At 40.1% G+C, this 15,959-nt stretch overlaps 1 protein-coding gene across 10 annotated transcripts in view; it reads left to right on the forward strand.

The window, feature by feature from the left end:
* The first annotated feature begins 10,580 nt into the window (after nt 1-10,580).
* Nucleotides 10,581-15,959, forward strand: part of LOC139749504 (cytosolic Fe-S cluster assembly factor NUBP2 homolog) — a 102,268-nt gene continuing 96,889 nt past the window's right edge. For 2 of the 10 annotated variants that reach the window (XM_071663435.1, XM_071663438.1), the window contains exon 1: nt 10,590-10,664. In XM_071663435.1, the coding sequence (XP_071519536.1) occupies nt 10,605-10,664 (60 nt within the window). In that variant the 5' untranslated portion in view covers nt 10,590-10,604. Of the gene's footprint in view, nt 10,665-11,202; nt 11,248-11,803; nt 12,351-12,430; nt 12,609-15,959 lie in introns of those variants that run through there. The other 8 variants (XM_071663436.1, XM_071663443.1, XM_071663440.1 and 5 more) reach the window with 8 other exon arrangements.

The raw sequence follows: 15,959 nt of genomic DNA on the forward strand, positions 1-15,959 counted from the left end.
TTTCAATTTTCTCTTTTCATATACTTGCACTAACTCAGTCAACAATTTCTCAGTTTCTCACTCGAATGTTTAAACAACAATAGGTTATCAATCGGAAACCTCAAAACTGTAATTAATAGAGAACTAACAGACCTCTTTGAAGCAAGTAGACTAGTTCATATAAGCACAAGTAGAGACATTTCCCATCAAAGTGAAATGTGTATAGTAAGTATAAGAAGAAAGTAATAAGATCAGGAGATTAAAAGATATTGTAATTGCTTGAACAATGGTACCTTTGGTGTTTTGGCCTATCTGGATGTTATTCATGTAAATTGTGAAGTTTGTGGCCAAAGATTTGGACACAAACTAGAACACTGTCTTAGAATACAAAAAAAAAAAAAAAAAGCAGCTTTGTAGGGATGTCTAAACAAACCCTTCAACCGGTTACAACACATTACTAGCATACCTTAAATTTTGTTTGTATCAGCTTTTTGCATCTAGGTAAAACTTACCATATGAAACTATGTAGTGCATGTAATGAACCATAAACAATGAATCAACTTTATAGCAACCTATGCAATATTAACCTAGTATGATCAGACTGAGGCCCTTGGTGACCTCGGCAATAATGTCTATCTATCGCAGCCTCACAGGATGATTATCATGATCATGCTCTTATCAGATCAGTGTTGGTATTATTACCACTTCGTACATTTAGCGAATTTAGGGATTTTCAGCCAAGGAATCGATAGTTTATGCAATTTCACGAACCATTCCTTCCATACCATTTTCTTACGCAAAAGAATAAAATTGCGATACTTTTGTTGGAGTCGTATTTTTTTTCTTGAGTCCATTACTAACGTGACGAACATCCCAGATATCTCACGTGTGTTCGTATGTTGGTTGTAGGCTAAAGTACACATCATCCAGGTTAGTCTTTGGTCTTTGGCCAAAGTTGCGCAAACATTTGGTCTTTGCGCATGATCAAGCGGCTGACGCATGCGCAATTGTTCTCTGGAAACTGATTGGTCCCTTTGAACTTGTATCAACCATTCAAAGTTCGATATAGGCCTGCGCAGAGCAGCCCGCGCTTGAATTTGAAATAGTTTCCACCATGTTGTGCCAGTGATCTTGACTCCTGAGTGACTATAGGAAGAATTTCGTATTATATATTATGATGATACTAGCAAAGTGGGGAAATTTCTTCAAGAAACCGGTGTCCTTACCGAGGTGAATTGTGTGAAGTGTACGCACATTGCAGTTACCGAGCTAACAAACATATGAGGTTTTGTGGCAGTTTCTCATATCCGGACCTCCGAGACGAATATTATCCGGGGATACAAAGTTTCTTTCGGGTCCCCTTCTCTTCTCTTCTCCATCTTGGTTTTATCCACTACAGTTTTATGCCATAAGCTGTAAGGCCAAAAAGAGTATGGAAAATGAGAGGGGTGGATTGGAGCGTTCTTGATTTTCTAATTTTGAGGCCTTATGCTCTTATATTCCCTCCATGATAAATATAAATGAATGTATATAAATGTAAATTCCAGAGCCCACTTTTTGATCCCCGGGACCGGAAATGATGTACCCTAGCCCCCCCCCCCCCCCCTCTCATAGGCGGTGATTCCTATGTGTAAGGCGAGAAAGAAGTCTAAACATCAAGTGTCACATTTTGAAGTAACATTTGTCGATGGTGCACATCTGGAATTATGGACACTAATTTTATTAATCATTGGCTCCATCGGGTTTTGGATTATTATTCCGTCGTCAAGTGCAGTACGAGTGTCGACTGCCGGTTACAATTTGAAAAAAAAAAAGTGCCGGAATAGTTATGACCATCAGTAGCTAGTACGAGGTCCTGGTATTGTTGTGGACATTGAAACGTCACAATTTTGAAAGAGGAAATACGAGAGAGGCCGTGTTCTGAGTGACATCTGAGTATTTGACGGCACTGAGAGGCAGTGCCTGGCAGTCCAAGAAGTTTTACGTCAGTGGACCACGACGACCCTAACTGTGAGTCTCCTGAGCTTAAGGTAAGTCCACCGTGGCGTACCTATGTTACGTTAGACCCTTGTTTAGTTTGGTTTGGTTAAAATTTTTCCAACGCAATTTGAACATCCTGTGTGTGTTTGTGTGTAAAGATTCTCCAAGGCTAAGTCTAACAAGGTAGACACGTAGAGTTCAAGCTACTAAATCCGTATTGGCAATCAAAATAAGGGAATGGGGTCTAAGTGTCTAAGAAAGTTTGATCTTAGGTGAGATGAAAAAAAATGGGGACAGAAGTGAAAGCGGTGGAGCGGTAGTTGGAAGGGTTATCTTAGGGAAGGGCTGCACCAAGAGGAAAGTTTGATTAATCGAGAGAGGGTCGAAGTCATCTTATAGGACGCTCTTAAAGAGCTGAGATGTGTCATCTTGGCCATACGCTTTGTCACATGGAGCTGGGAAAGTACTTGAAAGACCTTGTTCACATGAAATATAAGTAGATGACATATATTCCCGTAGATGAGATGGGTGCGGAATACATGGAAAGTTCAAAATTGTATTCAAGGAAGATGATAGCAAAAATAGCGACTTCATCGGTTGCAGACAGCTGTAGATTGGTTAGGGTGGAAGAGAAAGAAAAAGAATGGATCATATAAGTTACTGGGAAGGCTTTGGGTTAAAGAACAGGAAGATTTATCATTAGAAGTCAAATAAGAAAACTTAATTTTTATAAGTTTACGAAGAAATTTTTGTGCTGAAAGAAATCGGAGTGGGATTCGGAAAGAGAAGAATGCAATAGCTGTCACGTGACAAGGATCAGGAGCAATAAAGCCATGATTGGGGAAAAAAGATGTAGAAGATAGAATGTCAGGGGAAGATCAAGGATTTTGGAATGTGGGTGGGGCGATGTCGAGATTGTTTGAACATTTAGGTGCTTAATTTCAGACAAAAACGTAAGTAGGTAATCGTGGATCATTCTGCACTGACGCTTCTACTAGTGATCATAATAATGATAATGGTGATGATAATAATAATAATGAATTGAATTTAGGTAGCAATTCGACTGAAAAAGTTAACTTGCAGTACTAGATCATAATTGTAACTAGTAAACTAAGACATTGTCTGTATGGTCTGAAGGCTTGCGGAGGTCATTTATGACAAACCTAATAGTCTCCCGTCATTGAATATCAGAAAAAGTTGTTTTCAGTTCATCTCAGTTCAGTTTCAGCCTCTACTCGGTAAAACAGCGAGGAATGGGTTGTTGGTACTCTTACTACACAGTGGCAGAGGCATGGGGTGGCTTTTGAAAAGCAAGGGGTTCAGCCTCCATTTTGTTTAGATTTGTATAGAACTGCAGTATGCTGCATTGTCGCCTTCATATCACTTAGAAGCTGTCGCCGTCTCTACTACAGCTTATCACTGTAGACAGCATTTATATTTTTGGAAATTGGTCTTCATCTGTATCCTCAAGGCATTCCAAGAAGTATGCCGTTAATGAACGTGAGTCAATGGCTGTTTCTAAATTGAATTTGAAGATAGAAGAGTTGCCTGACGTTAAATTGTGTTATTTCACATGATATATTCTAGAACATGGGTTTTTACGCATGTTCTTGTAATGGAAGAATTCGTCTTTTTCCTTTAATAATCATACTTTTTATATATTGAATGATAATCTACTATACTCATATTAGAAGACCGAATCTTGCGTTTCAGTGTGCATTTCATTTCTTTATATCTTCTGTGAGAACAGGGTGTAGGGAGCCCTCTGAAGTCTTACAGCACATTCAAACTCTATGGCATTGAACAGCAGTTGGGAGAAACTTGTTTGGCATGTTCTAATTTCATCCCTCCTGAACCTGGTTGTAAGTTTTGGAGAGATACTACCTACATTCTTGTAGTGGTGTTCTTCATTTGATGCTTAATCGGTATGTGTTGTTGCCTATCAGTGACCCTTGGCATGATCTCACTATCCCACATCCTGGCATGCTGAATTACTTGGTGTACCACAAGGGAGATTCTGTGTCGATGTGGCGTTTCATGTCTTCCACCGGTATGATTACATGCATCATCGATCGGTCTGTTGGATATATTACTCACGCTTTTGCGATTTTATGGCAGTGGCCAAATTACCTCCAGTGTGCTGTGTGATCTGGAAGACCTTAATGTTGTATGATGACTTTATGCTTGTGGGGAGAGTTTGAGCCTTGGCTCTACTGTCTCGATCCAAGATCCAATGTAATTATGAGAGTACAACAAACTTCTGGCCGGTAGTCCCTAGCATCATTGGGGTGCTAAGAATCTCCAGGTTTCCGCCCGACTCTACTGCCAGTGAGAGGGAGGGCTTAGACATTAGTACCGGACCCTCCCACGACCTTTCCCTCTGTAATACATCTTCCTCTTTTTCTGTTCACTATACCAACCACCAACACACCTGTTGGGTACACAGGACCTTGAGTCCCCAAACTTTGATGTTATAAATGTGGCTCAAGGTCTGTCTCCCACACTTTTCTTGTTTCTATTATTGCTCTCTTAATTTCACATTTTCTACAACTTTTCGAATATCTAAACTCTTGCCATCAGGTCGTGACATCTTTTCATCCGGAAGCTGAGATCCTATACCTAGGAGATTCAACGTTCTCAGGGAATGGTTGAACGTCTTACATACGGAAGTAGATGGGATTGAAGCCCTCACGTTCTCCATTCTCAACGATCTAGAACAAATTATAGCCCCCCTTACCCATACTCCTGGCTGCTGTGACAACTTTTCTAATGTTCTGGATCTGTTTATCACTTATAATCCTTCGCCCTGTAGCTGCACAGTCTTACCACCAATTGGTTCATCAGACCACACTTTCATAAATGCATATATTTTAACGGCACCTCCCCCTCCAGCAGCCCCTTCCAACGTAAATGTTGGCACCTCAACAAAGCCGACTGGAATAACTTACGATTTTTTTTTCTGACGGTAGATTATTGTCTTCGCCAAACGCATAGCAGAGGTGATTTTTGCGGGAATGGAAGCATTTATTCCTTCGTCCTCCGAGACAACCACTACTTCCAACCAATGTTTCAACCGCTCCTGTTCTGAGGCCATTCGGGCAAGGTTGATATCAGGCATATTGGGCTAGGAAAAATGTTATTTCCGATTTCTTGTCAGCATTTATCACAGTCTAATGATTGCAAGTATATTATCCGTGAAGCAAATCGTTCCTTAATTCAAAGGAAGTCCGATAATCTCTCCCCTTCATCCAGTAATAGGTCTTTCTGGTATTTAGGTAACGGCATCGTTAACAACTGTAGGCCTATCTTTCCTTCACCTTTTCGATACTATAGCTGTGTCTCCCATTGACAAAGCAACTCCCATTGGTTCTCGTTTTCTCTAACTCTTCCTTGGATGACTAACATTCTTACACCCCCTGATGCTCCTTTACCAATCCAGTGCCCCATTCCCATAATCTTTTGAACTCCGAAAAGCCTTTCTCTCTACACACACAAGGACTTATGGACCTGGGTGGTATCCATCCCTCTGTACTAAAAGAGTGTGCCTCTGAAATTGCACCCGTGCTTGCTCGTCTGTTCTGTTTATCTGAAAATCAGACTTTTCCTTTTTGGAAGCAATTGTTGGTACATCCCATCCCTGAGAAGGCTTACCGTTCTAATCTCGCTAATTATTGTCCTGTTGCTTTAACATTTACTATTTCCAATATCTGAATTCTTCCTCAGCTCCCAGATTCTAAAAACAACTTGATTTTCATAGTCTTCTCAGATCATCAGTATTGCTTCCGTAAGACTAGGTCCATTCGTGATGTTGGTTCCTATGATAACTATGTCTGGTCATCCCAGAAAGATTTTGGGGAATCCTATGTTGTTTCACTAGGTATATCCAAAGCTTTTGACAGGATGTGGCATCGGGATCTCATTTAAGCTTCCTCTTTTGGTTTCTCTCGCTCACCTTTCTTAATTAGGGCCGATCTATCTGTGTAGATGTTGATGGATCAGCCTCCCCCGTCTCCATGAACAGCGATGTCACTCAAGGTTGTCTTATCTCCTACACCTTTTCTTTTCTTTTTTTTATCAATAATTGCCTTCTACAAATAACCATGTGCGCTCATATGCTGACGACTCAACGGTGCATTCCTCCACATCTCTCAAATCTGTTCCTTCTCTCACTCAATCCGTATCTCATCTCGACACAACTTCCTCAATAAACTACCCATCAGAGATACCATGTCCAAACAGGATATCTCAGTCCGGTAGACGAAATCTGGTTGAGTTTAATGCCTCCCAGGCCCAGTTTGTGCCCATCTCCCTACCCAAAATTCCTCACAACTTTCTCATCTCCATTGAAGGATCTGTTATTCAACTTTTTGACCCAATGAATATACTTAGTATTACCATAACATCTACACTCTCTTGGAAAGCCCACATTACGAAAAAAGAAAATTCTGTCTTTAAGGTATGGAGATTCCTGTTAGGATGTCGAATTTTCTTTATTTCCGAACAGTTGCTCTGTTTATGCAAACGACTGATCCGTCCTCAAATGGAGTACTGTTCTTAAACCAGGCATGGTTTTAGCTCTCCATCCTTACTTGACAAAGTGGAGTCGAAAGCGGTCTGACTTACCAACTCAGGCTGACTTCAAAGCTTAAGCCGCTTGCTCTACACCGCGTATTTTGGTTCACTTTCCCTCTTTCTTTTGTGTTTGCTCCTGAAAGCTGGCTGCTTGTGTTTCCCCACCACTAGCCAGACCACTCAATAATCGACAAGCTGCAGCATCACATGATTACTGTGTGTCAGTTGACAATTAAATGGTGGGCCGTTTTGATGAGTATTTCTTTCACTTCGTCCTCGAAGCTCAAGAACTTGACCTTTCATGCCTTTCCTAATAACTGTCCAGAATTTTCTCAAATATATGGGTGATTATTGGTACATATGCACCTGGGCATGAGAAGAAAGATCAAGAGAGGCAAGTGTTTTGGGAGCAGCTGAATGAGTGTGTTAGTGGTTTTGATGCACGAGACCGGGTCATAGTGATGGGTGATTTGAATGCAAAGGTGAGTAATGTGGCAGTTGAGGGAATAATTGGTATACATAGGGTGTTCAGTGTTGTAAATGGAAATGGTGAAGAGCTTGTAGATTTATGTGCTGAAAAAGGACTGATGATTGGGAATACCTGGTTTAAAAAGCGAGATATACATAAGTATACTTATGTAAGTAGGAGAGATGGCCAGAGAGCGTTATTGGATTACGTATTAATTGACAGGCGTGCGAAAGAGAGACTTTTGGATGTTAATGTGCTGAGAGGTGCAACTGGAGGGATGTCTGATCATTATCTTGTGGAGGCTAAGGTGAAGATTTGTATGGGTTTTCAGAAAAGAAGAGTGAATGTTGGGGTGAAGAGGGTGGTGAGAGTAAGTGAGCTTGAGAAGGAGACCTGTGTGAGGAAGTACCAGGAGAGACTGAGTACAGAATGGAAAAAGGTGAGAACAATGGAAGTAAGGGGAGTGGGGGAGGAATGGGATGTATTTAGGGAATCAGTGATGGATTGCGCAAAAGATGCTTGTGGCATGAGAAGAGTGGGAGGTGGGTTGATTAGAAAGGGTAGTGAGTGGTGGGATGAAGAAGTAAGAGTATTAGTGAAACAGAAGAGAGAGGCATTTGGACGATTTTTGCAGGGAAAAAATGCAATTGAGTGGGAGATGTATAAAAGAAAGAGACAGGAGGTCAAGAGAAAGGTGCAAGAGGTGAAAAAAAGGGCAAATGAGAGTTGGGGTGAGAGAGTATCATTAAATTTTAGGGAGAATAAAAAGATGTTCTGGAAGGAGGTAAATAAAGTGCGTAAGACAAGGGAGCAAATGGGAACTTCAGTGAAGGGCGCAAATGGGGAGGTGATAACAAGTAGTGGTGATGTGAGAAGGAGATGGAGTGAGTATTTTGAAGGTTTGTTGAATGTGCTTGAAGATAGAGTGGCAGATATAGGGTGTTTTGGTCGAGGTGGTGTGCAAAGTGAGAGGGTTAGGGAAAATGATTTGGTAAACAGAGAAGAGGTAGTGAAAGCTTTGCGGAAGATGAAAGCCGGCAAGGCAGCAGGTTTGGATGGTATTGCAGTGGAATTTATTAAAAAAGGGGGTGACTGTATTGTTGACTGGTTGGTAAGGTTATTTAATGTATGTATGACTCATGGTGAGGTGCCTGAGGATTGGCGGAATGCGTGCATAGTGCCATTGTACAAAGGCAAAGGGGATAAGAGTGAGTGCTCAAATTACAGAGGTATAAGTTTGTTGAGTATTCCTGGTAAATTATATGGGAGGGTATTGATTGAGAGGGTGAAGGCATGTACAGAGCATCAGATTGGGGAAGAGCAGTGTGGTTTCAGAAGTGGTAGAGGATGTGTGGATCAGGTGTTTGCTTTGAAGAATGTATGTGAGAAATACTTAGAAAAGCAAATGGATTTGTATGTAGCATTTATGGATCTGGAGAAGGCATATGATAGAGTTGATAGAGATGCTCTGTGGAAGGTATTAAGAATATATGGTGTGGGAGGAAAGTTGTTAGAAGCAGTGAAAAGTTTTTATCGAGGATGTAAGGCATGTGTACGTGTAGGAAGAGAGGAAAGTGATTGGTTCTCAGTGAATGTAGGTTTGCGGCAGGGGTGTGTGATGTCTCCATGGTTGTTTAATTTGTTTATGGATGGGGTTGTTAGGGAGGTAAATGCAAGAGTTTTGGAAAGAGGGGCAAGTATGAAGTCTGTTGGGGATGAGAGAGCTTGGGAAGTGAGTCAGTTGTTCGCTGATGATACAGCGCTGGTGGCTGATTCATGTGAGAAACTGCAGAAGCTGGTGACTGAGTTTGGAAAAGTGTGTGGAAGAAGAAAGTTAAGAGTAAATGTGAATAAGAGCAAGGTTATTAGGTACAGTAGGGTTGAGGGTCAAGTCAATTGGGAGGTGAGTTTGAATGGAGAAAAACTGGAGGAAGTGAAGTGTTTTAGATATCTGGGAGTGGATCTGGCAGCGGATGGAATCATGGAAGCGGAAGTGGATCATAGGGTGGGGGAGGGGGCGAAAATCCTGGGGGCCTTGAAGAATGTGTGGAAGTCGAGAACATTATCTCGGAAAGCAAAAATGGGTATGTTTGAAGGAATAGTGGTTCCAACAATCTTGTATGGTTGCGAGGCGTGGGCTATGGATAGAGTTGTGCGCAGGAGGATGGATGTGCTGGAAATGAGATGTTTGAGGACAATGTGTGGTGTGAGGTGGTTTGATCGAGTGAGTAACGTAAGGGTAAGAGAGATGTGTGGAAATAAAAAGAGCGTGGTTGAGAGAGCAGAAGAGGGTGTTTTGAAGTGGTTTGGGCACATGGAGAGGATGAGTGAGGAAAGATTGACCAAGAGGATATATGTGTCGGAGGTGGAGGGAACAAGGAGAAGAGGGAGACCAAATTGGAGGTGGAAAGATGGAGTGAAAAAGATTTTGTGTGATCGGGGTCTGAACATGCAGGAGGGTGAAAGGAGGGCAAGGAATAGAGTGAATTGGAGCGATGTGGTATACCGGGGTTGACGTGCTGTCAGTGGATTGAATCAGGGCATGTGAGGCGTCTGGGGTAAACCATGGAAAGCTGTGTAGGTATGTATATTTGCGTGTGTGGACGTATGTATATACATGTGTATGGGGGGGGGGGTTGGGCCATTTCTTTCGTCTGTTTCCCTGCGCTACCTCGCAAACGCGGGAGACAGCGACAAAGTATAATGAAAAAAAAATAATATATTTTTCTACTCCAGAATTCATAAAAACTTTTCCTGTCTCATATTTTTCTCTTTCAGTAAACTTATGTTTCAAGTAAAGCCTGACTTGAAAGTGGAGTCTCTAACGAAAAAAAAAAATCTAGTGGCTGTTCATTAACGTCAAGGCTTGTCTCCATTTTTTCAGTACACACTGAACGGACTACTATGGTTGACAGTGTAGTCAAGAGTGTTAGCAAAGAAGGAACACAGCCAATGGAGTGTCAAGTGTGCCGTTCAGTACAATGTGTCGTACATATTTTTTTTTCATTATTTCTAGTTTTGTGCTATATTCTTTAAGCCCTTTACGAATGCCCTTTCAAACATATTTGAGGGTAAATCAGTGATCAGGAAAATTTCACTGAAATCCACTATATTTTCAATATGGTTATCTTGTGCAGTGATCAGGTACAGAGATTCAGTGAGTATATAGAGTGCTGTTTGAACTGCAGCCTTTAATTCTGCCTTGAACGCACGTTCGTTCTGCAAATATTACGCTTGCATCATCACAAGCTTACCCCTAAATCTTTCAAAACCTTATTGCTATAGTGGATATAATAGCATTTGTTGTGGCTTCTATTGTATGTTTTAGATCAATTTGAGTAAATAATTCAAACGTAGATTCCTATCCCTCACGAAAAATCTAGACCTACGGAGTCGGTCAAGGGCAGGCCGGGGGCATGGAATGGATCTTGCTGTCTCAAAGAGCAGTAAATCACACACACACACACACACACACACACACACACACACACATATATATATATATATATATATATATATATATATATATATATATATATATATATATATATATATATATATATATATATGCATCTTATTCTATTTAGCTTCCTTGAAGTCGGGGATGTCGCAGACCTCATTGACTGCCTATAGATCCTTCCCCGGATGTAGGACTCCATCCAAGGTAAGACAACCCCAGCTGTATGATCAGCAAAGTGTAAATAGTCTGTAACTATTTCCCGTCACTTTTGTAGGCTTCCTATAATTTTTCAAAGAATTTGTACATTGTTAGTATGGTGTCCATTGTAACGTATAACCCATTTTACTGCATTTGCAGAACTTTCACTCTCACTTGGCTGACGACAGTTGCACTACAGCAGTCCCTAGATACAAAAATGTAACGAAATACATGAGAATTATTGTTGGGTTGGCAAAATACACTGGCCGTAGTGTAGGAGACAGTTGACACGAAATTTACGTTCATATCAGTGTTGCTTTAGTATAATTTTATTCCGACAATAGCGGAATGATTGAGTTTAATTTGGAAAAATACATAATCAACGAGTTTAAATATTTTTCGTGGATAGCGCATGAAATATATTAAAACTTTATTACAAATCCAGTACTTTCCGTTTTCCGAGGAATGGGTTATTTACAAGGAAAATTAGATTCTCGCACGAAATGGGAAAGCATCATTTTGAATTTATAAAAAATCTAGACAAGTAATATAGGCCTCAATAAGGTGGTAACGTATTGCTGTGACAGTGGTAAGATGTGGGGTAAATTGACGTTTTTATCATAAGATTTTTCATTGTTTCATTACGTTAATGTCTTAAAATCTTTTATCATAAGATTTTTCATTGTTACATTACGTTAATGTACTAAAATGTGAATCCGCTGTTTCGAAAAATTTATTTTCAGTTTATCTGGAAAGCATCCATATTTCAGAGACCGGGAATAGGATGTGAAATGCAACAAAATCTTAGAAATACAGATAAATAGTAAAATGCTATTACAAATATGAATTGCAGTTCGCCGACCATGCAGTGAATTTTGTTGCTTATGCAGACACTTAAGGGCGACGGTATCGCTTTACCATTGCTTGATATGCATACAATACTTAATTAGTTTATTTGTATCGGCTGCCTATTAAAGTCATGAATAGTCTCGTCTGCTAAGGAATTTGATAGTTTTCATTTAATGTGATTATTTTACAATTTCATTAATATTTACTGGGTACATTTCCAGTGTTGAGGTAAACTGTAAACGAACAAACAAGTAGTCAAGTACATAAGCAAATATTACACCACAAACAAGGGAGAGTTATATAAAATGTACTTTGCAACCAAAATGTTAACATTGCAATGTTACATGAAAATATGAAATTATGATGTCATTTGCATTCCAATGCTGGGAGATTTGATTGCTAACGGGATGGTTATAGTTTAGGGGCACCACCGCAATAGCGTACAGATTTAGAAGGAACTCACATTATCTGATTTCTGATACTTAATATAGACCGGAGGAGCGTCATTTGTAATATATTCTTTTTACTCCTGGAATGATGCATAAGTAAAATTATTGTGAAGGTTAGGGGAAGTATGAGACAGGTCACAGAAAAATTTTAAATATGAGAAAAAATATGAAAAACCCCCAAATTTACCAAGACGCCAAGATTTAACTCAATTTTCAACAGTATAAGTGAAATATACGAACAACAATAATTAACATACTGCCAAAGCAGTTTGCATGTGATAGGAGTAAGTAAACACACTTAGCGAATGAGGGAAACGTACATAGCGAAGAAATATCGCTGCACCCGAGTGAAAACAACGTATATGACCCTCTTATTATTCAAAAACATTTAAGGGTATATATTAGATGTTACTGTGCTTTCACCTCATATTTCCCCAGACCGTCACAACCTTCCCCCATGACATTTATTTTCATATGAAGCTAATGCTACTTGTTTAAATCACTTTAGTGCAGTACTATGCATGAAACCTGATGATGTGCATTTCCTCCAAAGTCATGTAATTTTTATGTTACCCCTAAGCACTGTTCTCATCAGCGTAAGGAAGATGACAAAAGTTGTTGGCGTAATACAGCCATGATATCCATAACCAAAGTAAATCTTATTTCTGAAGTAGTTAGTTGAGGGTATCACTAGTTCTGTTGGTGTCTAGTGTGTTTTACCTACATTTGACCCACATTTTCTTTACAATGATGATTCCAATCATGCTACTCCAATCTGGATCATATGTACACCAAAATGAAAACATCGGTATGGGCCTACTCCAAATCCATCTCATATTTTTGTGATAAGTTACCAGTTTGACTCCACATCATTATTAATTCTTGATATTGAGTGATTTTGTTATACAATGATTTTCTTATACAATGCTGAAATTGTGTTAAGAGAATACAGTGACAGGTGTGGAACAGTTCAGAGCATATTTCATAGAATGATATGAAGTATGATGATAAGGGATGTATTTAAGATGGGTTGTATAGGGTTTTTTATTATTTAATTAAGGTGTCTGAATGTGTGTGGATGTAACCAAGAGGGAAGAGATGGGAAGTATGTTTGAGGAAAGAAACATTGATGTTTTGGCTCTGAGGGAATTGAAGCTCGAGGGTAAAGGGGAGGAATGGTTTGAAAATGTCTTGGGAGTAAAATCGGGGTTGGTGAGAGGACAAAAGCAAAGGAAGGAGTAGCAGTACTCCTGAAGCAGTTGTGGGAGTGTGTGACAAAGTGTAAGGAAGTTAATTCTAGATTGATGTTGGTACAACTGAAAGTAGTTGGTGTGAGATGGGATATTATCGGTGCTTATGCACTTTACTATGAGAAGAAAGATCATTGGGGGCAAATGTTATGGGGGCAGCTGAGTGATTGTGTCAGCAGTTTTGATGCATGAGACTGGGTATTAGTGATGGATGATTTATATGTGAGGGTAAGTAATGAGGCAGTTGAGGATATAATTGGTTTGCATGGGGTAGTCAGTGATTGAATGGCTATGATGAAACTTTTGGAGTTGTGTGCTGAAAAAAGTGGTGATTAGGAATACCTGATTTAAAGAGAGATATACACCAGTGTACATATATGAGTAGATGTGTTCACCGGGTATTACTGAATTATATATTAATTGACGGGCATGTAAAGTTGACGATTCAACACTGCATTCATCCACATCCTTCAGTTCTGCTCCCTCTTCTCTCACTCAGTCTGCATCTCGTCTTGACAGACTTGGACAGGATATCGTAGTGGGGTAGACAAAATCTTAAGTTTAATGACTCCAAGACCCAATTTTTACCCATTTCCTTTGATGGTTCTGTAATTCCACCTTGACTCAGTGAACATACTTGGTATTACTGTAACATCCACTCTCTCTTGGAAACTTCACTTAATAGGAATAGCTAATTTTGCCTCAAAGAAACTGGGTGTTCTGTTTAGATGTCGCAACTTCTCTTCCGAACAGTTGCTTTGTTTATACAAGGAATTGATTTGTCCTTGTATGGAGTACTGATCTCACATTTGAGGTGGTTCTATCTATGTATACTTACTTGACAAAGTTGAGTTGAAAGCGATCTGACTAATAAAGTGTTTTAAGCTAACTTCCAAACTTGACCCCTTTGCCCTACCCTGTAATATTGGTTCACTTTCCCTCTTCTGTAGGTATACGTTGGTTTCTGCTCCTAAGAGCTGGCTGCTTGTGTGCCCCTACCACTAACTAGACCACACAATACTCGGCAAGCTGCTGGGTCACACAATTATTGTGTGGCCTTCGGCAGCTCAAGGGTGGGCTGTTTTTATACCTTCATTTTTCCCTACATATCAGAGCTTTGGAACTCTCAACCTTATGTTTTCCCCAATAATTATGACCTGGCACATTTCAAAAGACAGGTCTTTCACTTCCTCCAAGATTCTTGAATACTTTCCCTTGTCTTTTCTTGTTCCTTTTCATAATTCTCTATATTTCAGTTAAGGTCCGGCCTTGATGTGGACTTTTGTCTGTGACTGGAGCCTTCAGCATTAAAGAAATAAGACTTTTGGGTGTAAATGTGCTGAGAGGGGCAGCTAGTGGGAAGTCTGATCACTATTATGTGGATGTGAGTGAATATTTGTTTACATTTTTGAAAATGGGGAAACAATGTTGGTGAGAAGAGAGTGGTGAGAGTAAGTGAGCTTGGAAGGAGACTTGTGTGAAGAAATACCAAGACAGTTTGAGAATAGAATGGCAAAAGGTGAGAGCAAATGAAGTGAGGGGAATGGATGAGGAATGGGAGGTATTAAGGGAAGCAGTGATGCATGTGCAAGAGATGCATATGGCATGAGAAAGTTGGGAGGTGGGCAGATCAGAAAGGGTAGTGACTGGTGGGATGAAGAAGTAGAGTTGCTCATGAAAGAGAAAAGCAGGGCATTTAGGTGGTACTTAGAGGGAAGGAGTGCAAATGATTGGGAGATGTATAAGAGAAAGCAGCACGAGGTTAAGAGAAAGGTTCAGGGGTTGGAAAAGTGGGCAAATGAGAGATTGGGTGAGAGGGTATCATTGAACTTTAGGGGAGATAAAGAGACGTTTTGGAAGAGGTAAATAATGTGCGAAAGACAAGAGAACAAATGGGGAAATCAGTGAAGGGGGCAAAAGGGGAAGTGATAACAGGCAGTGATGGAGTGAGTGTTTTGAAGGATTTTTGAATGAGTTTGATAATAGTGGCAGATGTAGGATGTTTTGGTCAGGGTAGTATGCGAAGTGAGAGAGTCAGGGAGAGTGGTTTGGTGTAGAGAGAAGAGGTGGTTAAAGTTGTGTGGAAGATGAACTGCAGCAAGGCAGTGAGTATGGATGGGGTTGCAGACTTTGAATTTATTAAGAATGGGGGATGACTTTATTGTTGATTTGTTGGTAAGGATATTCTATGTATGAATGGATTATGGTAAATTCCTAAGGATTGGTGAATACATGCATAGTACAATTTTAAAGAGGCAAAGGGGATAAAGATGAGGGTTCAAACTACAGAGGTGTAAGTCTGTTGAGTATACTCGGTAAGTTTTATGGGAGGGTATTGATTAAGAGGGTGAAGGCAGGTACAGAGCATCAGATCTGGGAGGAGCATTGTGATTTCAGACATGTTAGAGGATGTGTGGATCAGGTCTTTGCTTTGAAGAATGTATGTGAAAAATACGTTGAAAAATAGTTGAATTTGTATGTAGTATTTGTGGAACTGGAGATGGCATATGATAGGGTTGATAGAAATGCTTTGTGGAAGGTCTTATGAATATATTTGTGGGAGGTAAGCTGCTAGAAGTAATGAGAAGTTTTTATCAGGTGTATAGGGCGTGTGTATGAGTGGGAAGAGAGGAGAGTGATTGGTTCCCGTTGAAGGTCAGTCTGTGGCAGGGGTGTGTGATGTCACCGTGATTCTTTAATTTGTTTATGGACACGGTTGTGAGGGAGGTAAATGCAAGAGTCTTGGTGAAAGG

This window comes from Panulirus ornatus, chromosome 7, assembly GCF_036320965.1.
Source record: "Panulirus ornatus isolate Po-2019 chromosome 7, ASM3632096v1, whole genome shotgun sequence".
Taxonomy (NCBI): Eukaryota; Metazoa; Arthropoda; class Malacostraca; order Decapoda; family Palinuridae; genus Panulirus; species Panulirus ornatus.